This window comes from Hesperophylax consimilis, chromosome 13 (assembly GCF_061612785.1).
Source record: "Hesperophylax consimilis isolate HC1 chromosome 13, BYU_Hcon_1.0, whole genome shotgun sequence".
Lineage (NCBI taxonomy): Eukaryota > Metazoa > Arthropoda > Insecta > Trichoptera > Limnephilidae > Hesperophylax > Hesperophylax consimilis.
Genome location: NC_142848.1, coordinates 22,565,813 through 22,584,408, shown reverse-complemented (window position 1 = coordinate 22,584,408; position 18,596 = coordinate 22,565,813). Strand labels below are relative to the sequence as shown.

The window sequence follows — 18,596 nt, the reverse complement described above, 5'->3', positions numbered from 1 at the left end:
AATTAATTATTTTATGAAGCATTTAAACATTTTTTTGAAATTTACTGCTTTATAACTATATAAATAAAAAGTCTCTAACAAAATGCTAATTAAGTAGGTAAGTTTTATATTAAACCTTTGGGTGAGGTGTGTAATATTGCGTTGTTTTTTTTCCTTCGTATATCCGGGCTCTTTCTGCCCAACCAAGTCGCGATATAGTTCCGCTGTGCGCTCTTGTGAGGTATAAACAAAATAACAAGTTAATGAACTTACTTGACAGCCATTGTAATATCTTCTCCAATGAACCGAAGATCGGTAATCCTTCATTTTCTCCAAACGTATTAGAGTTAATTGTCTTACCTGTGGAACAAAGAAAAACATTACATTAGTTAAACAATATGTTCATTTTAGAGAATACAAAAATAAATTAACCACGCTCATAAAAAAACAAAAAACAGAAAATTATTATAAAAATAAACTTGATGATTCTGAAAATGACAGTAAGAAAGTTTGGAATATAATCAATGAAATCATGGAAAATAAACAAAAAACCAAAAGTAATACTATTAAGAGTGTAATACAAAACAATAACATAATTAACTGTATTGAAGAACCTAAAAAAGGAGCAAACGCTTTTAACGATTTCTTTGCAAATATCGGAAAGAGTCTAGCAGAAAAAATTACCGTGAAAAAAATAAATAAGATGTATATTGAAAATATTCCGAATATAGAAACTAAACTTGAACTCTTCGAACCAACCAATCCGTCTGAAATTGTACAAATTATATCAAAAATGCGAGGTGATTCTGCTCCGGGATTTGACGGTCTCGCTGTAAAAACACTAAAAATCATTAAAAATTATATTTCTACACCAATCTCTCATATTATAAACAATAGCTTTAAGACAGGAGTTTTCCCGAGCACGTATAAGAAAACCATAATCTCTCCAATATTTAAGTCCGGTAGCCCGGAGGACATTTCTAATTATAGACCCATTTCACTCTTATCTAATATATCGAAAATTTTTGAAAAAATTGTTAAAAAAAGACTAACTGCATTCTTAAAAAAAAACTCGATTATAAATGAAAATCAATTCGGTTTCACAGAGGGAAAAAGTACCCAAGATGCCATTGCAAAAATTTCATCTAGTATTCAGAGTGCCCTTGACAAATCAAATAAATGTATAGGAATTTTTATTGATTTAAAGAAAGCATTTGACAGCATTTCCCATGAAAGACTTATATTAAAATTAAAAGAAAATGGCATTGACCACTTAGCTCTTAAATGGATAGAAAGCTACTTAACAGAGAGACCTCAAATTGTAAAATTAAACCAAACCTTTAGTACACCACTAATAAGTACATTTGGCATTCCTCAAGGCACGGTCCTCGGACCATTACTATTTCTAATGTATGTAAATGACATTTTCCAACAGAAAATCAAAGGTGAATTAATCTCTTATGCTGATGATACTGTCTTATTAATAAAAGGTCAAACATGGGAACTAGTTAACAAACTTGCAAATGAATGTATTAATATCTTAAAATCATGGTTTGATAATAACCTACTCACACTTAATGCCAAAAAAACAACATATGTATTATTTTCACTACAAAAAATACCTAAACACAAAGTAAATATCATAATCCATAATGAAAATTGTGACAATGTCAACTGTAAACTACTTAATCCTATTTGTACTGTAATCAACTCTTCTTCTGAAATTAAATATCTTGGTGTGATCATCGATGAAAATTTGAAATGGAAAAGCCATATTACGGAGTTAGTAAAGAGAATAAGGAAATGTATATATATATTTGTTAGGTTAAGAAATATTTTAAATGTGAAAATACTAAAAAATGTATATTATGCTCTTGTCCACTCCCTGCTTATTTACGGAATCATAGGTTGGGGAGGATCTTATAAAAACAACCTACACTCAGTAAAAGTCTCACAAAAAATTATTATAAAGGTAATACTTAAAAAAACTCTACTTTCCCAACAAAATTGCTTTTTAAATTGTTTCCAGTACCAAATATTGATGATATATTTAAGCAAACTTCAATTATAAAAATGTGTAAAGAAAAAAATAACACAGAATATCAAGAATTTTACAAACTGATGAGAAATGGAAATCAATTTATTACGCCAATCTTTAAAACAACTCAAATGCAAAACCATTATATTTACCAAGCCATAAAAAACTACAATAATCTCCCTTCCGAATTGCGCTGTATTACGAACCAACAAGAACAAATAAATAAAATCAAACTTTTTTTCCAAAAAAACTTATATTAAAAAAAATATGTATATATATGTATATATATATATAATATTTATATTTTACACATAACATTGAATCTAAGTAAGAATCGTGGCTCCCTTATCAGGCACAAGAGCTCCTCTTTTCTGATAAGGTATACATGACCAACTATGTACCTAAATATGATATATTGCAAAATATGTATGATTTAATGTAACTATGATCTATATTAAAATAATAAAAAAAAAAAAAAATTAAAAAAAAATATTAAGACGTGAAATCAGCTTTCGTAATATATGTTCGAAATACAAAATAAATTTAATAAGAGGAAGGTAGATATATTTTTGATCGGATCGGTTTCGCTCTTGCTATAGACATTGTCAGACTGGTGTGGATCTCATGATCAAAATTAGTGGTATTAATCTCTGGATACAAATAAAAAAATTATTTTTTATTTTTTGGAAAAACTTATTGAGTAAAACGTCAAATTGTAATATTTAATTATTGAAAAAAATATTAGCAATTACTAAACGAAAATCTGAAACAGAAAAAGATACGGTCACATCTAGGACTCGAACCCAGGACCCTTACCCTTGCCGGGCACCGCTCTACCAACTGAACTATTGGACCCTATCTCCTTCGGTCATATTTAACTGTATCATACTTCGAATAAGAACTACTAAGATTTTCTTCATTTTTCTCACCGCACATTTTTATTGGCAACTATCTTTGTGTATAATCGCAAGATTCAACCCTAACTAAATGTACTCTAGACAGTGTCTAAAAATATCTTATTTTTGTTTTAATGTGCGACATCTATTGACTTTTCTGCAAGTCTAGGATGAATATTTATTTTTTGGAATAACTTAATGAGTAAAACCTCAAATTGTAATATTTAATTGTAGATAGTTGCCAATAAAAATGTGCTGTGAGAAAAATGAAGACAATTTTGGTAGTTCTTATTCGAAGTATGACACAGTGAAATATGACCGAAGGAGATACGGTCCCATTAGTTCAGTTGGCAGAGCGTTGCCCCGGCGAGGCAACGGTCCTGGGTTCGAGTCCTAGATGTGACCGTATCTTTTTCTGATTATTCTGTTTCAAATTTTTGTTTAGGAATCGCTAATATTGTCTTCAATAATTAAATATAACAATATTATTACTTTGCTGAGTGGACAAATGCGTCGATTTTTCTTCTAGCTGAGTCCTCTATCATTTTATTCACTCCGCTTATAATTATGGTAGTAGGGTTTTTCTCAAGCCTTAGGAAGCTTTTCCAGACGTTTAAAATTTTTTTACAAAAGCAATTTTTACATCCTTTAAAATAACTGGTAACACATCTAATACTTATTTTTCTTTTGTTTTGAAATATTTTGTGTTTTAATGTAAAATTACTTTATATTTGTGATTACTCTTATGTTTGCTTCACTCAAATGTAAATTGTTAACCTCGATACAGGCTCAGTCCTAGTGAAGTTGATTTTTATGTGAAAAAAAGGTATTTTATGTATAGTGAGATGCAATAAATAACTAAAAACTAACACCAACAATGATCACTGTTCTATAATTAAGATGAAATTGATAAAAAAAACATCTCGCAGAATAGAACATGTAATTCAGGAGTACGTGTTAAGTCGCCCGCAGCTACAAAACAAGAGGTCTCTCGGGAGTCTGGGTCCATTAACATCATTGGAAGAGAAATGTTACCTCGTACGAGTACCTTGAGGAGAACTTACTTGTAATAATACTGTACAGTCAACTTGTTCACTGTATTCCGTACTGTCCCATTCCGTGCAAATGAACATAGTTTGCTTTGAGTTATCTGTTTAAAACTAAACTACCTTACATTTATACACATTATTTCTGTGGCATGTACTGTATTGTGTTGTAATAACATAATAAATTGTCTTAGATCTTCGGAAATAGCAAATATAGAAGAAAAATTTAGCCAGGCGAATTAGCAACAAATCGCTTAATTATCAAAATACTGTTCTACCGTTAGTGCAACTGTTAGTGCAACAGAGCAGTATTTCGATTATTAAGCGATTTATAGCTAATTCGCCTAGCTTAAAGTTTATTTAATAGATATTCGCTATTTTCGAAGCTCTCAGAAAATTTAATAAAGTAATTTTTTATCAGTTTTCATGTTATAATTTAAAAACGCTAATTTGACATAATTATGCTATCTCCAGAGCAGCGCAAAAACAAACCGAAAAATGAACGATTCTTTTTCTGAAACTCTACTTTTGCTTTTTGAAGTAACGTTTGATAATATAACCTCGATATTTGAAAATTTGTATTTATTAATTAACGACGATATGAATACAAAACTATTTCATCGTTAATTGATAATTACATCAGACTAAAAAAAGCTTTTAAATTCTTTGATAATAGTTCTGTTAGTTCTTATTTACGATGCTTTTATCTAAAAATATTTCCTTGTCCCATTCTATTAATAATCAGTTACAAATATGATGTTGTATTGAGCTAATGGGATCCATATGTTATGCACAATATGTTATGCACAAACATAGAAAGCAAGACCGATATTAAGTACCTAGGCATAACAATAGACCAGCGTTTAAAATGGTCCCCACATATAAATATTCTGAACAACAGAATAAGGAAACTAACATATATATTTAGATGTTTAAGAGATATTTTAAACGAAAAATTACTTAGAACCACATACTTCGCTTTCTGTCAATCAATTATACAATACGGCATTATAGGCTGGGGCGGTACATATAAAAATCAAACTCAAACAATTTACATATCACAAAAACTAATAATAAAAACCATATTAAAAAAACCCTATTCATATTCGTCCGAACTTTTATTCAAACCATTTAAGGTCAGAAAATTAAGTGCATTATACTTCTACCATGCAACATTACAAATTTATAAAAACTATATTCAAAATAAAATTGCACCCTTTAAAAATAACAGAAATCTTAGACAAACGTCAATACTTCCTACTCCTAAATGTAAAAAAACAATAGGACAGTTCAACCATGAATATCTCGGAGTTAAATTTTTTAACTCATTACCAGAAAAAATTAGAAACATGAATGCAAATATAAACGAATTCAAAAGCCACCTTAAAAAGTATTCCGAACAGTTGAACTGAATCGTACCAAATATAAACAAATATAACAACACCCCCATACACACAAGCCCTGCTTATTTATGGGGGTACATCGAATACCTACTTATATTATGTAATTAATAACCTACTATATTGTGTAATTATATTATGTAATTGTTATATTATGTAATTCGTGTATCTTTTTTTACTAATAAAAAAACTAAAAAAAAAATATATATATATTTATTCTTTGCGACACTATCATCCTAAACTAACAAGAGAAGTATCTTGTTTGTTTATCTTATTTTGCGTTGGTTAAATAATTGTGCCTTAATTATATTATAAACGTTCTAAGAAGCCTCTCGCTCCGTTGATTTAAACGTTCTCTAAACCCTCCTTTTAACTTAAGCATTTACGTTTTCCTTTGAAATTAACTCGGCAACCTATGCACGAATAATCAAGGAATGTCTAATTAAGTATTCAGCTTTGGACCCGGTCTTAGCTTTTAAATATACTCATCTAATAATTGACCTCGTATACAAGATAACAAACGTCCATCCAAAGCTCCGTACCTTAGATTGTGGTTGTGCACGGTAAAGGATGCAGTAATGTGTTGAAATAACTTCCTAGTTTATAGCTTTGTTTGGATATATGACACACTATACAAATGCGCGACAGCATCATAAACCTAAAGTTTTAATAGTTAATATACGGTACTCGGATTAGATAAAAAATGATTGATTTAAAGAATTGTAATAGAATTCCAACTGTTCCCAAACGTCTGGAGCCGGTGAGACTATGACATCCCAAAATTGATGTATGTTGTGAGGCTGAAGGTAATGGGGAGCGAAAGAAGAAGAAGGAAGAGGAAGGTAAGGAAGTACCTGGTTATTCAGATATGATCCTATATATACCAAGTATGGCCAAATTCATCAAACAAAAAAGTTTGCGTAATGTGTTTCAAAGCAACAATTTTCTATTCTAAATGCTTATTGTTCTGAATATGCTCACGCGTACGACAAACCGCCACTACAAACCATAGCAATAACAAATATGTATTCGTTTTACAAAAACATCGCTAATTGACTAATGAGAAAAGATCACAAGAAAATTGAAGATTTTAAACAATATAACTTCTTATTATTTGTGCATTGTTAATAACACTGTCTAGAGTTTGCACTTTATGCATTGTTAATAGCGCTGTCTTACATTTGCATTTTATGCATTGTTAAAAGCACTGTCTTGCATTTGCACTTTATGCATTGTTAATAGCACTGTCTTGTATTTGCACTTTATGGATTGTTAATAGCACTGTCTTGTATTTGCACTTTATGGTGCCTTTTGGTGACTTTGGGGTACTAGTGTGTTTATAATACAAAAAAAATATATTATTGATGTTTTTGTAGTTGAAAACGATTTATTATTTTTTTTTTTTAAATTCGGTTTTTGTATGAAAATTTTCAAGAAAACCGTACGGCGCACGGTCAAACTGAAAATTCCTGAAAATTTTCATACAAAAAAAAATCGTTTTGGACTAAACAACATCAATATTGTCGAATTTTTCAAACTTAACACTCTATCACACTGAAAAGTCACGAGCCGCCACTGCTTGTTAATAGTACATTAGCACTGTCTTGCATTTTCACTTTATGCTTTGTTAATGGCACTGTCTTGCAGTTGCACTTTATATTATTTTATTTCTTTTAATATCTAATCCTCGTCTTTATAACTAAATATATTCCTTTCTCCTGCTTTTGCACACTACTTACTTAATAAATTCTTCTCTTTCTCATATTCATCTAAATTTAACAATAAAATCCGTCAATGCAATATTTTTGTAATGAAACATTTTTGACTTCATTCCTGTCACCCCTCGAAACAGGTTACACATGGTGAGATAGGCAATGCTAAGCATACAATTAAATTATATAGAAAATTAATTATGGTAACTAATATTGTTTTCTTTGTACGAAAATATAAAAAATATATTTAATAAATAAAAAATGTAAATGTTCCCTTGTTCAAAATCTTAAATCTCCGAAGGTTCTCCACAGATTGCTTTGAAATGTTGACACAAAGTTGCATACAAATAAGCGTGTATTTTTATATCCCTATATTATATAGATGTCACCTATGACAAGTAAAAACATGCTTTTTTTTAAAAAACAGCGCCATGTGATGGAAAATCATGCTTTTTTTGTTAAACAGCTTTATTTGTTGAACAAACATATTTTTTTTGAAAAATAGCTATCTATTGGACGTAAAAGTTATTATTTCTCTCTCTCTCAGCACAAGAACCACAGCAACGCGTGGCGGTGTACAGCTAGTACTTCAATAATAATTGCCGATTTATCGGAACTCAACTGAACTGAACTGAAATGTTTTTCTCCCACCAAAACGATATTGAGGTTTCTTCAACCCTACACACAGGTGCACAAATACCGTAATTTATTTTCGAAACTGAATTGAACTTGCAACCTGTGGTTATAATTCCAATGAGCTTGCCGCTCTACAACTAACACTTCCGTCCCTAATAATAATTTAAAATTAAACTAGAAGCAATTAGTAATGGAAGTACACATTTAACAATTCTTACAAACACTTCTCTTCTAGTTATTTCATCATTATTTCAAAGCCATAGTTAAGACCCTGTCTAATAAACCCTGATGATCCTCGATTCAAAGTAGCCATTGCTGGCTGTCTCATGTCTCCTGTCTGATCTGGATCCATCTCCCTAATGCTAACTGGTCCAGCCAAGATGAGACAATATAGACTACAGACTTACAGAGGCTCTCACGGGCAAGAATGACCGACGGGGATTAGACAAGAGAGGATTAATGTCTGGATCCCCGATTCAGGTATTAGGAGTGCTTTGGAAGCTGGGAGTCGGAGTAAGAGATAATGTGAACCAAAATAATATGTACGTATACTGTTATTATTATATATTACCCCATACACACGGACAAAGCTTTTAATAAGGTACAACTTTCAATTACCCAATAATGATAAGAATGAAATGTTTAAAAAAAGTATTCTGTGTCAATTATAATATAATCATTAGATAAATAAATTTCTTTAAAAATACTAATTTGAATTCAATAAGATACACACGTTGACATAAATCTCTGAGAGTTCTTGTTTGCTTTGACATTTTGACACAACGTTGTATGGGAATACGCGTGTGTTTTCATATAAAAATCACCTGTGACAGGCATAAATAAACCACTCACGTGACATGGAAAAACATGTTTTTTTGTAAAACAGCGACATCTGTTAGACAAAAATACTTTAAAAAAACAACGCCATCTGTTGGACTTTTCTTTTTAACAGCGCCATCTATTGAATATAAAAGCAACACGCGCTATTGTCTCTTATCTGTACAGAAAGACTGAGCCACAGCAATGCGCGGTGGGGTACAACTAGTTTCAGTCTGGAAAAAGCAATGTTGCGAGAATTTTTTTAATATTAATAAAAATAAAAATATATACATATTTCTATCTTACCTACTCAAAGGAGCTATAAAAATAAGTGCTCCTGTATCTAAAGCTGCAAAAGCTTCCTTTAAAATGAGAGTAGCTTTTGATGATTGGTTTTCGGTTGAGCACGTCTGATTACGGACTGCTTGGTCCCCGTCTATATTGTCTGCTGACCGCTGTCTATAATCCCCGGATTTCACCGAACCCTCCGTTGACGGTAATAGAAACTGAAGCTTGTAATAATAACGGACATTACTTAGTGACAGCCAACTGCAACTACTAGTTACTAGTTCACTCTAGTAACTAGTAACTATTAACTAGTAGTTTAACTAGCAGCTTTTTTATTTTACATACATGTGTACATACATTTTTTTGTAAAATACACAATTACATACATAATAGTTATAATATTCTTTGAATCAGTATAACAAACTGATATAGTTAGTAATTATTATGGTATATCTGCATGTACAGGGTGCAGCAAAAAATACAGTATAGTTTTGAAGGGCCGGTACATCCCATGTGGTGGGAGTACGAACCAGGGAGGTGTCTCATTGTATCGGGAGGGTCGTGCCGTTTTCAGTCGTTACAATGGTTTGGTCTGAACAATATCAGGGCTTGACCGTTATTTCGTCGCCACCCAGCTGACCTTCCGGCTGCAATTTGAGACTTCTTCCTGTGGGTTTACCTGAAGGAAAAGTTTTTAATCTTCGCACCTTGGAAGAACTCAAGGATCAAATTCGGGAGGAAATCGCCTAAAATCCGAAATTTCATCATCCATCACCTTTTTGATATAAGCAAGTTCCATTCTCAAATCAGAGAAAAATAACTGTACATAAAATTGGTGCAAGAAGCAACTACATTAAATGGAGCATGAAGTCGTATTGTTGTAGAAACGAAGTGATGTTGTATTTATTTGGTACGCGAAAATCATACTTACCAGGTTAGCGCATAGTTGTAGAAAATTCAATGGTTAATGTAACATGGTAATTGTAATCTATATAAATAAAAATGTAAATGTTTGTTTGTTCAAAATCATAAATCTCCAAAAGTTATTTACTGATTGCTTTGAAATTTCGACACAATGATGCATTTGAATACACGTGTGTTTTTATATACCCATATTATACAGATTTCACCTGTGACAGTTAAAAAAGTGCTTTTAAAAAACAGCGCCATCTGTTGCACGTAAAAGCAACAAGCGCTATTGTTTCTATATCTGCACAGACAGACTGATCCACAGCAACGATTAGCGAGGTATAGCTAGTTATTTATATAAAATTGAAAAATTGTTAGTTCCCCAATACACTAAAATAAAATAAAAATTGCATTAAATCACTATAATTAATGTCATCAATTGGAAAATGTTATTTATAATTTATGTGCCTTAAAAATTATGCTGTATTCTATCAATTTTATGTGAATGTATATTGGATAAAGGTAACCAGTGTTATAAATGCATTATTCAAGAATGTTTCTGACTTGCGTTATGTATATCGTTTTGAGTGTATTAATATACACTAGATATTTTAAAACCTCTGACGATTGCAATCTCTGTAAATGACATTTTTTTAATTCTACGTATAATTACATAATTACATAATTACAATAATTACATAATTACATTATAATTATAATAATACTTATATATTGGGAACCAGCGTTTGTTGTTCTAAATCAGAAGTTCCCAAAGTGGTCTACATGGACCCCCAGGGGTCGATATCGGCTTGCTGGGGGTCTATATCATCAAGAAAAAGATTTGGGGGTCCACGAGATTCAAATGGGGGTACCTACATACGAGCGGACCCCCATTTACTTCAAGTCAACATTTAGTAGTTCCGTAAATGACACGATAGACCTAACACAAATACAATAGACTGAGAAATTACATATTTGGTATTTGCATATTTATTTTTCGTAATGTTGTTAATTGAGGTTAAATAAAGTCTACGTTGCTTTTCTCGTCAGAATTAATATATTCAAGCAAAATATTGCACATTGGAAGCCGCGAATTTTCCTAGTTCCCCAACTTGTTTTTGAAAAACTTCCAGTGTAATAATGACGTTCAACATTTAAATGTACTTTACACAGACTTCAAAACTAAGTTTGATGACATTTTGACTACCTAAATGGAACATTGAAGGATTGGAAAACATATGACAAGAAGAAATGACCGGAATAAGCACTGACAAAGAACTTAGGGGCAGTTCTGTAGGAAGAAATTCCCGTTGCTTATCCTGCTTCATCTTCATTTTCACGTCACAAGGGTGTCCCTGTCTGCACAATGTAAAGACAAAGCAACTATACCGCCACCCGGTTGTTGGGCAGGCAAGGGAAGAGAATCTTTTTATTAAAAAAATAAATGATTATCACATGGGACGTTAATTTTTTTAGGAAAATTCAATATTCGGCAGGCAGGGGGACTACGGAAAAAAAAAATTGGCAAGTGGTCTACGGGGCAAAATAGTTTGGGAACCTCTGATCTATATTAATGTATGTTTTTAATGTCTTTCAATAATATTTTTCACTTAAGTTCCGTATTCTCAAAAATTTCATTTCATTTAAAAAACACATAAACTAACAATTATCTACCAAAGTAAGCTATTGCCGCGTGCAAATATTTCTGATCATCAATAACAACGTTTTATACTAAACCACACTATAAAACAATATTGTTGATTGTTTCCCATGTGTTTGTCCACCGTCATTACAGCCCATAAATATTGTGTCGTATTTGATGTTGGTCACAGAACTGTGTTCAAAAATGCCGAACGGCTACAGGCGGCATACCTGACACTGCGTTTGGCATTAATTCAAACCACAAAATTTAATTTGCTCCCCCTGGCCCCTGTGGAAGTACGTGACAAAATTATAAATAAAGGGAGCCGCAGACCGCCAACCCTCGCCCGCAACTTGCGCTATGGATGTACCGCGTAGGTACACTTATTCGCGTGTGTGTGGTCCAAAATAAAATTATGTAATGATTGAAGGAAATTGAGAGATTACAAATTAGAGTTTTTTTCATATTAACGGTCGTACTTCTAGTGATGATTTGTATTTTGTGGGCGTAGGAACAATATACTGCAATTCAAACTATCAAAGGAAGGATGAAAGTATATTAAACGCTGTAGATAAACGAAATGAGATCTCAGAGGCGTCTGTGATAAAATTGAAGAGATCCTGAAAGAATGCAAGGCGGTGTGAGGTGTAACGGATAAGATTTAGAAAGGGTTTCTTAGATGTTTTGGATATTTGGGGTAGATTAATGAAGAAATGAGTGTAAGGAGAACATAATATGAAGTCTGGGACGCCCGAGGAAGACATGGTTCGATCAAATGAATCAAATACCTACTTGAGTCGGGACATTTCAAGAATCAAATTTTAATAAAGCATACCGCGTCTCTGGCATTTGGCATTTGGCATTTGACAAAGTAAACACAGTTGTTTGTAACTTTTGGGTTCGGATAACGCCTTGGGGCGTGCTATCTTTCACATAAAGATTAAACCAATTCACTTGGGGGCACTTGCGATTTTTGTACAGAGCCAGTCCTATGCGGGCGTAAATGGAGCAGTCCGCTCCGGACGCCGAATTGCCAAGGCGTTAAAGAGCTAACAATACCTAACACTAACAGTCGCTACACAAATATTTAAATCTATAATATTGATTACAGTAATCAGCTACATAAGATTTTACTGGTTGTGACAATGGGCACCAGAACTTTAATCGCGCTAGGCGCCGTTTGGAACAGGGCCGGCCCTGCTCTTTTAGGTGATATTATTGTATATCTTTCAATCTGTCTTTGAAAGAATGATTTTATTTTAGTCTGAGACATAATACCTACAATCTGATATTTAAGGTAAAATATACTTTCAAAAGCGGGAAAACAAATGCACCAAAATACCCTGTCCGCCATGTTTTCAAAGCATTCCGACAAGGATTCGTAGGTACCTACTCTCAACTCGCCTAACTCTATAAATTACCGCCGCAACTGCAGCGCTGCAGTCATCAGTTTGAATGACCCGTCACGCCGCGTTGGGCGCGAAAAAATATTTAAAAAAAGAAGGCGAAGTCATAATTCTTCGCAGTGGCTTGTCAGAGGGGCGCCAAAAAGCCATCAATATGGCTGCTTCTGTGTTACCAGTCTAAAAAACCCGGTAGGTAGGAACTTGCTTCTTTTTAATTTATTTTTTTTCTACTCTGGAGGCCGTCGTAAAGGGTTTATTCAAACATGGTCGCAAGTTGAATGGGCCGGTATTAGTATCCGTCAATTTGTGTGGGAGAAACATGGAAATGAGAAAGTGATTTATTTATGAACGACAGCGTTGTGGTAGGCACTCAGTTGCGAAATTATTTTTAACAAAAGTGAAAGATCTATTATTTTTAGCGCAATAAACAAATGCAGACAGGTGGAAACAATATTTAAATCGGGAAATACACATTTAGGCAAAATTCTTATATCTAGAAATTTCTGAATGGTACAATTTTTTTTTCAATAATGGCAACACCAAGCTACTCATATTGTTTTTAAATTTGTTCTAAATATGTCATTCAAACTTCATTATGATTTTATTCACATTCGAATTTGACAGTTGCAAATGAACATTAACCTCTGTAAACGATGAAGAAATTACGTTAATAAAGGTATTTTTATTTAATTTTTCTGTTGACGAATAAATTTTCCATAGCGGATTAAGATATGCCATTTTCGATATGCCGCCAAAAGGATATTTTCGTTTTTATTTATGAATTCGGCGGCGTTGACGACACGCCGCGGAGTTTGGTGACAGCCGTCATACCAGATATTGGCGTTTTCTCTGACGTAATGACGTTGTAGCCAGTTGGAACCGTTTCAGAAGGTCCGGTTTTTAAAATCAATAATTATGAATGAAATTATTAAAATTACACATTTCCAGTAGGTACATTGATCAGAATCAGAAAAATAAACTGAAAATCTTCCACATGTTTTTATAATGGTATTGATAGTTTGTGAAAGTACTCCATTCAATAATTGTAAAGTTGAAAAAAAATTGTTTTCTGAATTTGATTTGTTTAGTTTTGGTATAAAATCTAGTAAATTACTATTTAAATGCTTGCCTACATTTCAGAAATAAAATAGAACAAATTGCCACGTAATTATCTTCATTTTAAAGCGTTATAATAAAGAAAAGATTAGCATTAGAAACTTTCGGAAAATACACTAATTTCTGAACACCTTTTGATTACTATCGTGGTTTTTTTAAACTTATATTAATTTTTATATAAGTCATCTTGGTGTTGCCACTTAAAACCTTTACGATCACAGCGCCCCCAACTTCGCCTACTATTAAATAATGTCAGACCAAACATTTCGTTTACTTTATGGTACTAACAGGAAAGAGAAAAAACAAAATTTTTATAGTACTCTTTTTTCAGCATTTTCCAGAAAAGTTTTAAGAACTCCATGCAATTTTTAGTGAGAAGACGTCACAAAAGTTGTCCATCTCTCGACAATGCTTTTAAAAGGCGATGCAAACAGAATAACGTCTGGAATGTTTTGGTCTGTTGGTTATTTAATCTATTTTCTAAAATCGATTTATTAACTATCCGTACGTGCACAAAAGTCACATTATCAGAAGCAGCCATTGATGTATTATACTAGTCAATAGAAACAGCGTTTGTTTTTCCATCTGAAAATATTTTTAAAGTGATAATATTTTTAAGGGAATTTTTTGTTGAAAGATGTTTCTAAAAACTTAGTCTGATATTTTTAATTCATCGAATTTCCTATAGTTTTTATAAATACAATATTATACAACAATGTTATGGAGTATGCAAGCTTTATGCAAATTTCCAGGTAGGAATAAAATTAGTTTTAGCCATTTTAGGATAATTATTTTGGTAAAATTTTTGTATAGCGATATAGTTTAACATGAAAGGGAATCTTCATTCGAAATTTTAAATGACGAGTAGGTAGGTACCTAATTACTACTGGCTACTGGAAACGTAGCGTTGTTTGTAACTTCGGTAGGAAACTGCAGTGCGTAATTATTGTGATGAACCTGGCAACATTACGTATTATTGTTTTGTAGGTATTGGTAATTACTACGTATTGCTGATAACATTGAAAATGATAGCGGAAAGTTTTGGAACGGCATTTGAAAACGATTTTAAATAACAGGGAATGAGGAATAAAATTCTAAATATTATTTAAACTGCATGCACAATAATACACATATTTTTAAAAATTATTAAATATTTTGTTTTGAAAGGATTTAATGTTTCTCAAAATATTTGTGTGTTTTGGTGAAAGTTTAAAAATGCTTCCATATGCTTTAGCGCCATTGAGATGATTTAATCACAAAACGATGCTATATAAAGTTTGTTCTTTATATATATTTTTTAAAAAGAAAATCATCTTTTGATTTAAATGGTGGATTTTTTAAATAAAAATAAATATTTAACCTTGAGAGTTTTTCACAGTTTTTTTAGTAGATCTCGATTATTAATCTTGAAGTCGTGGATTCGAAACCAGGCGTGTGCAAATAAATGATTTAAAATAAATAAATTGTGTTAAAGATACCTATACCTTTACTTCGAGGGGAGAAGTATCACTTGCTCCAGTTAATATTGAAAGGTAAGATAGAGGGTCGCAGAGGGCCTGGTAGGAGACAAATATCTTGGCTGCGAAATATACGAGAGTGGACCGGCATTAGAAGTGTGGAGGAGCTATTCCGGGCAGCGCAGGACAAAGAGACATTTTGTAGAGTGATCGCCAACGTCGGGGGGACTTGATACGGCACATGAAGAAGAAGAAAGATACCTTGCACCATATTTAAGGTACGTTTCGAAGTCGAATATACTCATAGTATCGCCCGGTGAAAAACCCCCATTTAGATTGAAAACGTTGCTTGAAATGATCGTAGCCGTATTTAAATAAATAAATAAATAAATAATTGTTTATTCCAGAATGTGGGGAGGTTAGTGCAATCCCACACAATCCATAAAATAAGATGATATTTGATATTTGATATAAGATAATATAATAAGATGATATTTGGTTACCAGATATGAATAATCAGGTAGTTTCTTTCTAACGTCACTTCCCCAACTCCTTCCATTCCTCACTCTCTTCAGCCTTGAGCCATATAACATTGTGTTTTAAAGCCAGTTGCCAATTATGACTACAAGATAGAACAATTAACTAGAACAACTTGATCAGTGATAGATTCGGCTAACGTATTCTAGCGTTTCGTGAATTATTATACCTATCACGTACTTATACGTAGGTTTGCGCCTTAGCTAAATAGCCCCCTTCAACAATATTTATAAGCCGTCATTAATATCAAATGAGATACCATCTTTGACTAAAGCTCCCATCTGCTTTCGCGAATTTCAACGTAGTTCCTTCCTGTATTATCCTTGATCCTATATTAGAGTTTATGGTAGCAAGAGCTTTAACTTCTACAAGAAAAGCAGTGAAATAGACAATAGTAGATGAAATTTTCACCAGTTATTAGATTTAACTGAAATTGTAGGAAATGGAGTGGGCCGCTGGTGTTTGTTAACCTTCTCGTTACAAGGTTAGAAAACTTCATTACGATCCTATGATCGCACAGAGCTATTACAAAAAATTGAAAGTTGATAAATTATGTTTTTCAATCTGACGAAAGGCTTACGCGGTTGATGAGAAATTAATAACAAATAAGGCGATATACATATTTTTTTAATTACTGAAGAAAAAGAAAATATTAATAAATCTAAGCGAAACACGAAACATAACAAGACACATACAATAAAAATCGAACACAGAATCTTTGTCTTACGTGGACAAAGGTTTTAGCATTGAGAGTAATGAGACCTGATTATTTTCAGTTCCCGGGTAAGATACCTTTTTATTTTCTGTGTTTCATGTTTAATTTAGACTTATTAATATTATTTTATCTTCTTTAATAATTATATGTTATTTAAGTATTGAAGAAAATATTAGCGATTCTTAAACGAAAATTTGAAATAGAAAAATCAGAAAAGGTACGATCAAATCTAGGACACCTTAAAATAGATTGCATTAAGTTCGAGTTGAATTTTGCGATCATATATGAATATAGAAGCCGTGCAAAATGTGCGGTGAGAAAATGAAGACAATTTTGTTAGTTCTTATTGAAGAATATGTAAAACAGCATAATATGATGTATAACCCGAAGAAGACGGAATTGATTGCGTTCCACCGCTGAAAAAATCCAGATACAAGTAAGGCTCCCCGTATACCTTAACGAGGCAAAAATAAATACATGTTCGAACGTAAAATATTTGGGGAACATTATTGATCAAGACCTATCGGACGATGGCGATATCGAACGACAAAAGAGAAGCCTAAGCATAGTGTCTAATATGATTGCCGCAGATTCTGCAAATGCAGCAATACCGTAAATACTGTTCAACGCATTCTGTACTGGCCTGTATATGTGTGAGACATGGTGTCACTACCGAACTTGCTCGATGGAACGACTCCAAATTTAATATAATGACGCCTGTAGAATCATATTTGGATACCGAAGATACAGCAGCGCATCGACAATGTTGGAATTAGGACTAAATGGATTTGCCGGCCTGATGGGACACCGGGTCACTGGAGCCAGGACGCGGCTGATGGCCTCCGCCAATACGTTGGTGACTGCAGCCTACCAGCACCGAACGCCACTATTGAGTGAGCGCTGGGCCCAAGCTCACTCAAGACCACGCCCTGTATAGTTGTTAATTACTTTGTTGTTAATTTATTCACACACCTACTGTACAAAAAATATATTTATATATGGGACGTGTGGGATTGCACTAACCTCCCCACATCTTGGAATAAAAAATATTATTATTATTCGAAGTGTGATACAGTTAAATATGACCGAAGGAAGTAGGGTCCCATTACCTCGATTGGTAGAGCGGCACCCCGGCAATGCGATGGACCAGAGATCATTTTCTATATGCGACCTTTTCTTTTTCTGTTTCATTTTTCGCTTAAGAATCGCTAATATTGTCTTCAATAATTAAATATTACAATTTGAGGATTACTCATTACGTTATTCCAAAAATAAAACATGGTATTTTATATTGTCTTTCAAAAGTTATTAACATACAATGGATATATATTTTATTTATACATTGCATTTTTTCCACATTTCACTGAGTTTTAGCTACTACCACGCTATTTTTACTAATACGCCCGTTTCGTCGTATAATGTGAGAAGTATTTTTATTAAATACTTACTTCACAAAAGTAGTTGTTTGTTGCCAAAAGGCCAATCTTATATAGTACCGATTCCAGGAGCACATATAGGATACTAGGGATGTAATAGGCTCAAACAGTTGCCAGAATAACAATGACTTATGAAACGGCCTTAGCTGACTAAATGGATTACAAGGGCTAACGGGCTCAGGAGATCACAAGGTTAATCAGTTCATTGTGTCATGATAATGGGACACCCTAGTTCAGTGTTTCATAATTTCTCAAGGTCTTCCAAATAGCATAATATTATAGACATTACAAGTTAATAAGTAATGTTATTTATTATATTTATATTTGTATATTATTTATTCGAACTGGGGTCCAATTACCATAAGAATTATGATTTAAAGAAATTAAAAACTGAAAAAATTATTGAACAAATGTTTATGAAATCAGAGCCTTGTCTTAAGTTGGCAAGTCTTGAAATTTCAACAGCGGTCCAAATAATTTATTTAGGGAATATACGTTTAACAATGTATTTATTTTAGGGAAACAAAGAACAGTAATTTATTGTTTACGACTAAATCTCCGATT

General features: G+C 32.7%; 1 protein-coding gene across 1 annotated transcript in view; it reads right to left on the bottom strand.

The window, feature by feature from the left end:
- The window catches only part of LOC149418608 (glucose dehydrogenase [FAD, quinone]-like), a 42,449-nt gene extending 24,662 nt beyond the window's left edge, over window positions 1-17,787 (bottom strand). Inside the window, exons 1-2 of the mRNA XM_089639130.1 lie at window positions 17,706-17,787; window positions 253-339 (exon numbers count right to left, since the gene is read on the bottom strand). Of these exons, the coding sequence (XP_089495256.1) occupies window positions 253-339; window positions 17,706-17,787 (169 nt within the window). The remainder of the gene's footprint in view (window positions 1-252; window positions 340-17,705) is intronic.
- Window positions 17,788-18,596: the final 809 nt, after the last annotated feature.